Source organism: Lygodium microphyllum, chromosome 21 (assembly GCF_053477565.2).
Source record: "Lygodium microphyllum isolate KBCC chromosome 21, Lygodium_microphyllum_v1.1.10, whole genome shotgun sequence".
Lineage (NCBI taxonomy): Eukaryota > Viridiplantae > Streptophyta > Polypodiopsida > Schizaeales > Lygodiaceae > Lygodium > Lygodium microphyllum.
In genome coordinates this window covers 14,143,336-14,157,295 of record NC_141155.1, presented here as the reverse complement: position 1 = coordinate 14,157,295, position 13,960 = coordinate 14,143,336, and the positions used below count along the sequence as shown (strand labels likewise).

General features: G+C 39.9%; 1 protein-coding gene across 2 annotated transcripts in view; it reads right to left on the bottom strand.

Moving 5' to 3' along the window:
* Positions 1 to 9,150, bottom strand: part of LOC148017761 (ARM repeat superfamily protein) — a 132,115-nt gene extending 122,965 nt beyond the window's left edge. For both annotated transcript variants that reach the window (XM_087661916.1, XM_087661915.1), the window contains exon 1: positions 8,926 to 9,150. In XM_087661916.1, coding sequence (XP_087518042.1) covers positions 8,926 to 9,144 — 219 coding nt within the window. In that variant the 5' untranslated portion in view covers positions 9,145 to 9,150. The remainder of the gene's footprint in view (positions 1 to 8,925) is intronic.
* Between the last annotated feature and the right edge of the window lie 4,810 nt (positions 9,151 to 13,960).

The following is a 13,960-nucleotide window of genomic DNA, read 5'->3' as shown; positions in this document are numbered from 1 at the left end:
TGAAATCAAGAGGTTTGATGGCACTGGCTTTGATCTATGGAAGGACAAGATGCAAGGCATTTTGTTTCTCAAAGACTGTGATGATGCTCTCTTGGAAACTAAGCCTGCAGCTATGGCAAATGAGGATTGGGCTAGACTCAACAAGAAGGCCATTGCATACATTAAAATGGCTATATCTAATGATGTATACTTACAGACATTAAGTGTCTTGATACAGCTTTTGTTGCACGGAAAAAGTTAATGGATACTTATGAAAATACAACTCTAGTAAATCGAGTGCATCTTATGCGCAAGCTTGTGAACATGAAGTTGGATGAGTCTAAGCCAACATCTGAGCATTTGAGTGCTTTCACAAGGATTTTGAGTCAATTTACATGACTCCGGTTGGTTTGTAGCCCTTCAATGATAAATTGAAAGCTATTTTCTTGCTAATGACTTTACTTGATAGTTGGGAGGCTTTGGTTGTTTCACTTAGTAACAACACTACTTTAACCTATGACGGTGTTAGGGGCTCTATTCTCAATGAGGAGAGGCTTTGGTTGTTTCACTTAGTAACAACACTACTTTAACCTATGACGGTGTTAGGGGCTCTATTCTCAATGAGGAGATCAGAAGAAAGTCCAATGCTAAAAGCAGTGGTTCAACCTACCATCTTAGAGGTAGGTCAGCGAAGAGGGGTAATACAGCAAATAAAAGTAAAAGTAGAAGTAAAAGCAAGGGCAAACAACAAGATGTTACTTGCTATCAATGTGGATGTAAAGGGCATAAAAAGCTGGAGTGTCGGTATTACAAGAAAGAGCAAGAAAGAAAGAAACAACTGGAAAAGAAAAAGAAATATGATGACAGCTCTCCCTCAAAAGAAGTTGCAAAGGCAAATGTTGCATCTAGTGCGATCATTGAAGAGCTCTCTAACATTGGAGAGAGACTTGTTGCAGCCTCATGCAATGTAAACATTATGGCAACAACAGGTGATATGCACATCACCAAAAAGGAAGTAATTGATGCCTCATGCTATGTAGACATTATGGCAACTACAGGTGGTATGCACATCACCCAAAAGGAAGTAATTGATGCCTTCCTTTCAGCTCATGATGGGCTGTCCCAATCATGGATACTAGACAGTGGTGCCTCTTTTCATGTTACTCCCTCCTTGGAGTCATTTTCTAAATACAATGCACGTTGCCTAGGCAAGGTTTACTTGGGCAACAACTATACATGTGAGGTAGAGAGTGTAGGTGCCATTCACTTGGTTCTTAAAAACCTCCAAGAGCTGACTTTACAAGATATCAAATATGTACCTAGCATAAAAAAGTCTACTGTTAATTGGGCAACTTGATGCAAGAGGATATTTTACTAGCTCTGGTGGTGGATCTTGAAAGGTCCACAAGGGCTCTATGTTGATTGTTAAAGGGCAGCAAAAAGGGGACTTTGTATTATTTGCATTGTAAAGCAATACCTAGCAAGTTCTTGGCTATGGCTGAAGTTCATTCACAGATGGAACTCTGGCACAAAAGACTTGGTCATATGAGCCAAAAGGATCTTCAGATTCTCTCCTCTTTAGGGAGATTTGATGTAAAAGACTATGGTCTCAAATTTTGTAATGATTGCATATATGGAGAACATGTGAAGTCTCCTTATTACTCTGGTGTTGTTAAGAAGTCCAATGCTCTTGATTTAGTATACTCTAATGTGTGCACTATACTTGTTATTTCATACGGGGGTACACGGTACTTTGTCAATTTTATTAATGATTTCAATAGAAAGTCATGGGTATATGTATTAAAGAGCAAAAAGGAAGTGTTGGATACCTTTAAAAGGTTTTGTGCTTTTGTTACCACTTAGAAAGAAGTTAAGTTATAAGCTATAAGAATAGATAATGGGGGTGAGTATGTTTCTAATGAGTTCAAAAAGTTTTGTGAGATGCATGGCATTCAAAGTGAGTTGACAGCTCCTTATAATCCTACATCGATTGGTGTGGCTGAAAGATATAATCGCAGACTTGTGAGAGAGTCAAATGCATGTTGTCCACAATTAATCTCCAGCAACAGCTCTAGGAAGAGGCTCTTAAAACTGCAGTTCATGTATGCAATCGCTCTCCAAATCGTGCATTGGAAAATGGCATTCCTGAAGAGATTTGGTCTAGCAAACCTACTTCATATGACCATCTGTGTGTCTTTGGTTGTGATACCTTTGTGCATGTATTTATAGAACAGATGACCAAACTAGACATGAAATCCATTAAGGGCATCTTCATGGAATATGGAGATGAGGGAGAGAGAGGTTATAAAGTTCGGCTTCCTTAGGGCAGGAAGATTGTACGCAACTGAGACGTAGTATTTAATGAGACAAAGTTGCTGAAACACGCTACATAAGGTGACCTTGACAAAAAGAAGGTCAAATTTCAGCATGAACAGCCAGCCATTCAACAGCCATTAGCTGAAGATTCTATTCCTTTTGATACTGAAAATGAGCAGTAACCCATTGTGCTACAGCCAAAAGATAATGGACAGCAAATAGATACACAAGATGGAATAGAACAGCAAGAAGAACATGCTGAAAACAGGTTACATCAGCACAAAAATGCTGAATATCAGCAACCTGGTGATGATGTGCCCGTACCCGAGGATGTAGGCCCATTGCCCAACAATACAGATCATTGGGTAAGAAGGTCTATACATGTCAAAAGGCAGCCACAGTGGTTTCAGTCATCTTTGGATTGCATTTTGTTGACTAATGAGAATGAGCCTCTAACATTTAGAGAGGCACAGTCATGTGAAAACAAGAGAAAGTGGGAGCTTGCCCAAGGATAGAAAAGCTATCCCTAATAAATGGGTTTACAAAGTGAAATGTATTGATGGGAAGCCCAAGTACAAGGCACGGTTGGTTGCTAAGGGCTATACACAAAAGGAAGGCATAGACTTCCAAGAGGTCTTTTCACCGATGATGAAGATGACTACACTCCATGTTTTGTTTGCTCTCATTGCATCCTTGGATTTACAGTTGGATTAGATGGATGTGAAGACTGTTTTTCTTGGTGTGGTGACCTGGATGAAAAGCTATAAATGAAACAGCCAAAAGGTTTTGCCACTCCAAGGAAAGAGCATTTGGTTTGTAAGCTGAAACACAGCTTATATGGACCAAAACAAGCCCCTAGACAATGGTACAAAAAGTTTGATACCTTCATGCTCAACCATGAATTTAAACGCAATCATGCAGATCACTGCTTACACACTAAAAAGCTTGATGATGGAAGTCTTCTTGTGCTGGTCTTATATGTGGATGAGATGCTGATTGCAAGAAAGCATAAGAGTACTTTGAATGCTCTTAAAAGGCAGCTAAGTTCAGCCTTCTCTATGAAAGATTTGGGGCAGTTAAAACACACTTTGGGCATGCCCATTAAAAGAGATAGAGGGCAGCACTTGTTTCTATCTCACAAGACAAGTACATTAGCAAAGTACTTGACAGGTTTTAATATGGCCGATGCTAAGCTTCTTGGTGTGCCTTTACTGCCACATACAAAGCTTAGCAAAGCTAATTGCCCAAAGAATGATACAACTGTTAGTGCTATGAAGGGCATACCTTATGCATCAGCTTGTGGATCTTTGATGTATGCTATGGTTGCGACTCTCCTTGACATTGCTCATGCAATAGGAGTTGTTAGTAGATTCATGTATAACCTTGACATGCCACATTGGGAAGCAGTGAAATGTATCTTCAAATGCTTAAAAGGTACACAAGAGAAGTATATATGCTATGAAAAGGGTATACTAGAGTTACAGGGATTCTGTGATTCTGACATGGCAGGAGATCTTGATACTAGGAAATCTACCAGTGGGTATGTCTTTACTTTGGTTGGTGGGGCTATCTCTTGGTATTCAAGGTTGCAAAAAATTGTGGTAATGAGTACTACAGAGGGTGACTATGTTTCAACCACAAAAGCTTCTAAGGAAGCTATTTGGCTTGGTCGTCTGATCAAGGATTTTGGTCTTTCTTCACATATCACAATGCTTGGTTGTGATAGTCAAAGTGTAGTATGTCTGGCTAAGAATGCCATGTTCCATGCACGTATCAAACACATAGATTTTCGGTATCACTTTACTCAACAAGTCTCGGATGATGGTCTTGTCACACTGACTAAGATCAAAACCCAAGATAACCTGCAAACGTTCTCACTAAGAGTCTTGCAACGGCTCAACATGAGCATTGCATCCGATTAATGGGAGTAGGTTAGCTTAAAGGTACCACTTCCGGCCTTTAAGTGGGAGGTTGTTGGGTGTAAAGTCCCTTCGTCTCTGTGTAAAGTTATACGGATGTGAACACACCCTTATTTGTACCCTAACATATAAATACATTATTTATTCTTTGTGTGCCATCACAGTTTGGTACACAATCTGGTACACTCATCTTGGCATTCACTCTCAACAATACTGCTCCACTTCCATTGCGCACTCTTCCCTTCAGCAACTTGGTCAAAACGCGGGCTGATCAACAAAATGCAGATGGCAGCAAGAAAATGCAGGTCGCAACAGACTACCTGGAGCTGGAGAATTGCCATCCAACACTCTACTGAGCTGCTTGGACCTGCCCGGGCACAGATAGCACAAAGCACAAGCTGTTGCAGCAGTGTACAAACAAACAAACCTGAAAACAGCAGTCAAAACAGCATGCAGCACCAAAACCAAGAGGAACATCCTCTCATACACTCTTAGAAAAGTGTGCTAGAATGGAAACAAAGAGACGTTGTTGTAATAGACTACAAGAGCACAAGAAACAAAAAAGAACACTACAAAGAACACACAAGAACTCAAAGAGAATAGGCTCGAGAAATGGAATCCATATACCAAGGCTCAAGAACAATACAAAGGCACACGCATTGAGTCACCAGTACTGTGCACAATCTCCGTCTCTCCACCTAAGAGTAGTCATGCTAAAGGATGCACCCAAAGAGAATAGGCTCAAGAAATGGAATCCATATTCTCAATCTCCCTCTCTCCACCTAATAGTAGTCATGCTGAAGGATGTGTATCTAATGACTAACTAATAGTGGGAGAGGGGCAGTATTGTTAGCAAATATGTCAGCTCATGTGTGAGCTACAGAGGCTTGGGCAGGTTATTTAGGCCTTTTTTTATTGTGTCATTTTATGGTCATATTGGGCATTTATTGCTGGCCGACCTGACATAGTTTATGGCATTATTTGTCCCTAATTATTATGGGCTCCTCCTCCTCAGTTGATCAATTCACCATCTGGAGGTCCCGTGGAGAGAGGAGTCAGTGTCGGTGCCCACATACCCAATGACTCAAAATTGTGTGCAACAATCTCGTGTCTGATATAAGGATTCCATTTCCCAAGCATACATCTAAGTTCTCATCTATATTGCGTTCTTTCTTTTCCTTTCTCTTTTGTCTTGTGTTTCAGCAATTTATTACAACTTATGTTTACGCTTCCATTGCTACACCACTTCTGAAATGGTATCAGATTTCAGGATTTGTGCTCCTACTATGTTTTCTTGCTAATTACAAGATTGTTTTCACCCTTGCTGATCAGGTGATTGTTGCTCCATTCAAGCAACCTGTTTTACCTGCATTTTCTGCAGATTTGGCATCGCCTGCTGTCTATAGCCCTTCTGTTGCCTGTGTTTTCAGTTTTCAGGCTGCTGCAATAGTTTTCCGCTCTGTTTATGGTAGTACTCAATCTATGTTTTGGTGTTCCTAGCTCCTTCCTGACTGGGTGACTGTACCTTCATGCCGTTTTTGCTGTTTTTGGCAGTTTTTGACTTTTTTTTTTCTAACTTTTTGTAGCAGTTTTTGTCTTCTTTTGGTCAGTTTTTGGGTTATACTGTATGTGAACTCTTGTTTTTTGCAGTCTGTGCTCGTGTTTTGGCTGTGTTCCCTCTCCAAATACCTTCTCTTCTCTCCTCTTCTAAATCCTCTACAAATGCCTCCTCCATGCACATCCATTGATGATACATTATATGGAGATTCAAGTGAGGCTCTTGCAGCTTCAGGGAGGGGTTTGAAGATGAAGAAGTCGAAGGCCCAATGTTATCACTGTGGCAAGAATGGCCATTTACAAAAGGATTGCAAAGAGTTAGCAGCTTCCAAGAAGGAAAAGGAGCAGAATACGATGCGGGATGCGGACTAAATCGACGGGTCATCATCTGTCTCAGATTCCAATTTAGATTCTCCGACCGAAGCAAAGTCCAAGGCACAGCAAGGATCCTCTTCTTTGGATCATGGGAAGGGCTTGGTGGCCCCTTCCTCAACTGCTTTCTAGTGGTGGTGAAATGAGGTTATCCCTCACAACTCCCCAGTGCCAAAGAGGGAGTGTGAAAGGGTGGTGAGATAGGGCAGCTGTGCCTCATCTATATTTCTATACAAATGCACAGGATCCAAAGAGGGACGTCTCTGACGCATCGACCGAAGTCTGGCAGGTAGAAATCCTAGACCTAGGATTGACATCCAAGTTCATGATGGCTGGGTACTTGACAGAGAGCGGATGGCTTTCGTCTAGCGCTCACATGAGAGGACACTTTGGTGGTCTGGCCAAAGAAGGAGAATCCGTGGTCATTTATGCACTACGGCATTGGGGACAGGATGGTCACGTATGCTACATCAGTGGCATTGTTAATAGATATTGAGAGCTGTTATGATCTTCTCTATTTTCAGGAGCTAGTACAATCGACATCAACATCAAGTTTTCTCCGAGGTACCTTGGTGGTAGCTTGATCACCCACTGCTTGGGTATCCATGGTTCTACTTGGAGGTTCTATGTCGTATGGTTTCTGATTCATTCTCATTGTATCACTGTATTGTATCAGATCACCCATGATCTAAGAGAGGGTGTTCGCAAATATGTCAGCTCATATGTGAGTCTAAGCTACAAGGGCTTGGGCACATTATTTAGGTTATTTAGGCCTTTTTTTATTGTGTCATTTTATGGTCATATTGGGCATTTATTGCTGGTCGACTTGACATATTTTATGGTCATATTGGACATTTAAATGTTGGTCGACCTGGCATATTTTATGGCATTATTTGTGCCTATTTATTCTGGGCTCCTCCTCCTCAATTGGTCAGTTCACCATCTGGAGGTCCCGTGGAGAGAGGAGCCGGTGCCAGTGCCCATGAGCCAGTGACTCACTGTTGTATGCGACAGTCTCGTGTCTGATATATGGATTCCATTTCCCCAGCATACATCCGAGTTCTCATCCGTATTGTGTTTTTTCTTTTCCTTTCTCTTTTGTGTTGTGTTTCAACACTTTATTACAGCTTATGTTTACGCTTCCATTGCTACACCACTTCTGACAAGTATATGAATAGGCTAGAATAATGCCAGACAGAATGACCAATCGGCCAGTGGGCCAACAAGTCAACTAGCCAAGATTTATAGTTATAAAATTATATTTCAGCATTATGAATTGTTGATCCTAATTTGTGCTAAATCGGGTCATTTACCACTCTTTCCAAGAAGGAAGACCAATTTCATACATCGGAAATATCTAAAACACATAAAATGACAAACAAACACTGTGTTAGAGCTCTTAATGTCCTCGTCTAAACTCAGACTAATGCTCACAAGCAAGAGACAATTGTACATGATACACATGTTTGGTAACAGACAGGCCTGTGCTCCTTGAGCATTTCCTATATTGCGTACCTCTATCTCCTTCATTGTCATTGAATTGCCACCTATTCATGTCCATTCATGCTTTAATTCATGGATATTGGATTCCATTTCCCATTCATCATTCACTTCAAGTTCTTGGGTTCTTCTCTCACTATTCATTGCATATTTGTTTATACTAGTGTTTTCTCAATTTTGTCCATTTGTGTGTTCTCAAAAGACTTATAGAGACCTAGCCAACCTATTGAGTATTCTCCTTGGTATTGGCATTGAGTGAAAGGAATCACTTCTCCCCCCCCCCCCCCCCCCTTCAAGTTCTTGGGTTCTTCTCTCACTATTCATTGCATATTCGTTTATACTAGTGTTTTCTCAATTTTGTCCATTTGTGTGTTCTCAAAAGACTTATAGAGACCTAGCCAACCTATTGAGTATTCTCCTTGGTATTGGCATTGAGTGAAAGGAATCACTTCTCCCCCCCCCCCCCCCCCGCCCCCCCCCACTCAACACCCCCTGAGTGACTACAAGATGCTCAAAACACCCATTGGTTGGGCGAAGAGATAGAGAAAGGAGAACAAGGGATGAAACGTGTGAACAAGTAGGCAAGCAACTCATTTCACCATGAAACAATGCTCCCAAACTATACTAGGTGTCTTCTCACACTTAAGTGCCAAGGAAAATCCCACAATTGAGAGACTTGCCTAAATATTTTGTGTCAAGAATGGCATTTTCACCATATAGATCATATAGACTAACCCTTGTGACTAGGCCAAGGACAATGCTTAGCTCCTTTTTTCCAATGACAGAGCTAGCACCAATGCCAACACTAATGCATGATTCATATGTGACTCTCCGCCACCCTTCGCAAACCAAGCTTAGAGCTGGGAAGAATTAAAGGGGAGCTGGGAAGAATTAAAGGGGAAATGAGCAGAGGGTGATGTCTAGGTGAAAATTCCATATGGTAGTTTGGAAATGTATCAAACATAGATCTAGGCTATCCATGTGCTGCCCTCGTAACGAACCTACCAATCCTAGGAGAGAATAAGGGCCTTTGATTGTGACCATGCAGGTTCAAAACATAATTGGGGTTTTGTGCATAAGCAATAAGGCACCTAGAACTACATAAAAGTGCCTTATTTTTCTTCAGAAAAATTCGCATTGGCCTGTTGCAACCTGCATTCGCGGGTCAAAGAGATTAATACTCTCCTGATTGGATGGGCAAAGAGATTATTAACACGCAATGCATTTGCGGGTCACGTAGATTTATTTGAGCAAAGAACAAATGCTCACACTTGGCGTGTACCTCTTTGGGAGGGAGACCTGCAGCAGCTGCTGGCAGCGATCTTTTGGGTTGTGCAAGAAGATCCTGGAGAGCAGAGGGAGCAGTTGAAGCATCACGCAAGCCAGAGAAGAGGCCGCGCCATGATCGCCAACGATGAGCGTCGCCCATGATTCTCTCTCTCCCCCCGCGTGCGTGTATGTTTGAAGTTCGAGAGTCAGGAGACAACAAGGCCAATGGCATACCTACATACGCCCAATCTTTCTCATTTAAAAGTTTAATTGCTTGCCCATGACCTTATGGGCGAGCTCCTTTACACCAACACTATGTGTGTTCCGGCTTAGTTCTATTCCTAGTGACTAGTCTTGATTTGCATCACCCATATTGGGGGGGAGACAAAAAAAAACAGAATCAATTGCTTGCCAATGGGATCATAGCCAAAGTGGATCAAGTGTGAGTATTACGAATGCACGAGTTGAATCCCTTGGTTGTGCATCCTTGATGGTACTAACCTATTCGTGTCTAAAAGTTCAACTAGGTTTATTGCATGCTCTAGTAATTCATTGACTTGCATGTTATGAAAAACATGCACATATCAAACGAGTTGTCGAAATCCTTTCAATACTCTCAAATTTCAAAATCTAATTGCATATTTTTATTCCAAACTACTTTGAAATTTATGTAGTTTTTTTTTTAATACACTAGGACCTACTTTTCAATGGTTTCAATAGTATTTGCCATTGAATGAGTTCAAGAACACTAATCTTTGTCTTTATAGATCACAAGCCTGTTATTTCATTTGTGAACAATATATGACTAGAAATCATCACCGTATCGTCTTATATTTATGAAACAAATTTATTTGCATAAAAAAGTTGTAAAGTATTGTGAAGTGCTCCAAGAAAGAGAGAACAATAAGCAGCCAACTTCTATTGCTTATCTTCACCTCCTTATAATACATGAAGGGAGTTGACTCCCTCAAAATTGATTGATTGTGAGAGCCAACTTGCAATTTTGTTACACACTAGGTAGGCTAACTTTGTGAGCAGACATTTGAGAAACATTTGTTGGGTAAACATTGGTCGAGCCATGTGGGCAAACAACTATGGCCAGGTGCCTCACACCTTCCCCCTATCCCATGTGGCAAGATTGGAGTGTGCAAGTAAGAGTTTTCATATTTCTAGTTGGCAAGTTTGGTGTCTTTGTCTTCTTCATAGCATGGTCTTCTCTACTTTATACTTTCCTTTGTTAGCTCACTTTTTCCTTCACATGAAATTTCTTCAATTCCGTATTTTTGCTAGGGTCCTCCATCAATCATGTATTCTGCATACCATCATTAGCATTACTTTGGAAATTGTCTTTGATCCTAGTTATGTATATTGCAATGATGTGTCTTTTCCTACTTCTTTTGTGCATACATAGTGATTATGTAAGCTCCAATCCATTTTGCATTGAAGTGATTCATTTAAATGTTCATTTTTATTAGGATAATAAATTAGTAATTCACCTCTATTTCCATATTCTTTTTGTACTCATATTGCCATGTAATCATTTTTATCTTGCTCGGGCCACCGCTAAATTATTTCAAATTGTAGTCTCAATAATGGTGCCATTGTTTTATGTCTAAGTATGAATCAATTGCATCTTTGTTTTATTTATTATTTTTATAGTAGAATTTTGGACAAAAAAATGTGATCTTGCTTGTAAAGTGGCCAAAATGGATAGTCTTGGACTAAGTACCACATAAGGAAGGATCTCATCCCAAATTTGTTGTGATGGGTTTATGTACATTCACCTGATTTGCTTAGGTTTTTTGTTAAATGTTTCATTAGCCCATTTGTTTGAGGATGAAAAGGGAAAGAGAGAGTTTGATCTAATCTTGGACATTTATATATTATTTTGATTACTTATTATTTCAATTTCTACCCTTGATCTGACAAGTATAATTTTAGGGCAAGAATCTTTAATAATCACAATTTATGATTAAAAAATTCATATTGATTAGCAACAATTGCATCAGGTAATGCTTTGATTTTGTTAGAAGTGTAGCATAGGAACCATGAGTAAGCAAGGGTGTGTGAGGGAAGGTGAGGTGTGAACGAGCTAAGAGGCAAGGGAAACCCTAACCCTAGCCCACAATGAGGCTATATAAATAGCCTGGAGGTCACTCTCAAATGTAGAGGAAGTGTATCAATTGTACTTGTGAGAAACTTACTAGGCAAGATCTTCTCCTTGTACTTGAGCTCTCTCTCCCTCGTGTGCATACCTTCTCATGCTATCATTCTGACATTTCAACATGGTATCAAAGCCATCTCTAATCCAATAAGCTTCCTTCAACTCCATTTTATATAAGTGCACATGAGCATGTCATCTCCTCATCATACCTCTTCAACTCCATAGCAGCTTGCCATACCCACCTTTGTTGGAGGACTTCGGGAGAGCAAAACAGAGTATTTCAACTCAGGACCTCTTCCAAAGATCTCTTCTCTAGCTCAAGGCGCAACATCTTGGAGCTTCAAAGTCTGACATTGGGCAGGCTGGCATTGCTAAAATTTGTAAATCTTGTGCAAATTTTGTAACGATTAGTTTGGCTCGATGGCATGATTTGCTAAAGACACAATCCTGGCAACTTTCATAGGGAATTTGTAGGCCCCCAAGTGGGCTATCTCCACCTTCTAGAAATTCCATCCATGCTGCTCACACTAAGCCAAACCCTATCTATGGGTCTCGGTAGCCATGAAAGCTTCATAGCAAGCTTTAGGGTTTTCTTAAACCCAGTCGTTATTTCAACTCTAACAGTGATTTTAATCATGGATTAACCTTCTTTGGAGCTCATTGCATATCTGAAAGCTCCATCTTCGGGTTGGACATACTTGGTGGATATTATTAACTCCATCAAAAAGCCGACAAATAGTGTGAGATGAGTGCTTGTAAGCACTGATGCTATATTTCTCAGTCGTAATCTTGTTTCCAATCGGTATGCAAAATATGTTTTATGGTAAATCTTAGTTTTGAGGAGATTAGTTTTTACCTTAAGCATTTTCATTAAAGTGCTCAAATTTCATCATTCTTCTTGACCTTTGCAAGGCTATGTTTCAAATATAAACACATAGACCATTTCCATCTCCTCATCTAATCTTATTTTGTCTGATTACACATTAGTTACTTTCAGCCTGCTATTTACTTGGTCTAAAACATCATTTCATTTGCTTCTACTCTTAGTGCTTGCCTTGTAAAGGATTAGACATTGCCATTGCTTTGTGCAATCAGTAAGACCTTCTTATCATGGTCTATATTGATGTGAAGCCTCAAATCTACAAGTTTGATGGGAGAGACTTCCACCCATAGCAGGTGTTAGTAAAATATAAAATGATGAAGAGAGGCTACTCGCCCTTCATCAAAGGGACAAAATTCGTTAATCCATCCAACCCTATGGATGTCGAAGATGATGAAAGAGCCCCAACCATAATAATGTTGCACTTGGATGAATCCTTAATTCACCATATCGACCAGCTTGCAAAACTACAAAAGAGAAGAGGGCTTAGCTTGAGAAATTGTATGGTGCAAGAGGGAAGAATTCCAGAATCTTCCTCAAAATAGAGTTATTTAGCTTGGAATACAAGCAAGGAGAAGACCTAGGAAAGTTCATTTCCCACATGAAGGGTCTAATGGCCCAACTAGCTTCAGTTCAAGCTCCGATTGTTGCTGAAGAAGATGCCATTGCAATACTCTTGAAAGTTGTAAGAAAAGTATTTTCAATTGTTGTCACTACCTGAACAAATGTACCAAATCCTACACTTGATGATGTCATTCAGTCTTGCCTAGATGAGGAGGAAATAAATTTAAAAAAAGGTAGCACTAGCTCGACAACCTATGAATAACTCTTAGTCCATACTATGACTACTAAATGCTCCTTTTGTAACAAAAATGACATATTGTAAGCAACTATTGGAAAAAATATCCCAACAAGATGAAGTGTAACGAAAACAAGGCATATCACTAGTAAATGTCCCAACTCTCCTGAAGTTCTCAAATAATTAGAGGCCAATCATGTCTCCAAAGCATCTGAGGGACAACTATTCTAGTATTCGGTGTACCATATTCTCATAAACATCCTTGTAGTCTATTTTATAAAGGCATACCATTGATTCATTTGGGGGGGGGGGGGGGGGGGGGGGGGGCGGGGGGGGGGAGGGACATTTTCATGCTATGTAATCCAATGCCACCTTGGCATTGAGGGGATGTGAGAAGTGTAGCATAGGAACCCTGAGTAAGCAAGGGTACATGAGGAAATGTGAGGTGTGAATAAGCTAAGGGGTAGGGAAAACCCTAACTCTAGTCCACAGTGAGGCTACATAAATAGCTTGGAGGTCACTCTCAAATGTAGAGAGAGCGTACTAGTCGTGCTTGTGAGCAACTTACTAAGCAAGATCTTCTTGTACTTAAGCTCTATATCCCTCTTGTGCACACCTTCTCATGCTGTCATTCTGATATTTCAATAGATTTTACACCATCATATTAGATATTTAGTTAAGAGTACAATATGTCCCAAGCTACAAGCTTAAAAGGTTTTGCAACTTTTATTAGCTAAAGTAACTCTACTAGTTTACCTATCGGTACCATTAAAGTTTGACATTTTTTACAATTCTTAATATGGTTTGCTACCAAACAACAAAGTTTTGCTAGTAAAGGTGATGATGAAAATGAATAACAAGCAATATACTATGATTAGAGGGCTCTATGGATTATTTTTCTAGCTCTTGCATTTTGCCTTGTAAAATGTAATACATTATCTTGAATATAATACGAGTTTTGTAGTCTTTGATTAGTATTTTGAATTTCTCAAATTATCCGTTGGATATCATGGTCTAGTTGTCATAGTCTAATAGCTATGAGTTGAAGATCAATTGTAATTTGATGTACTCTTGCATTTAAAAGGTGAGGTATTCTAAAAAGTGCATCAACAATGTTACTTGATCTTTCCTTGCAATATTTAAGTATAATGGTCCACAACAAGTGGGGATTTTCTATTAATAGTATTGAAGGTTGATGATCTATT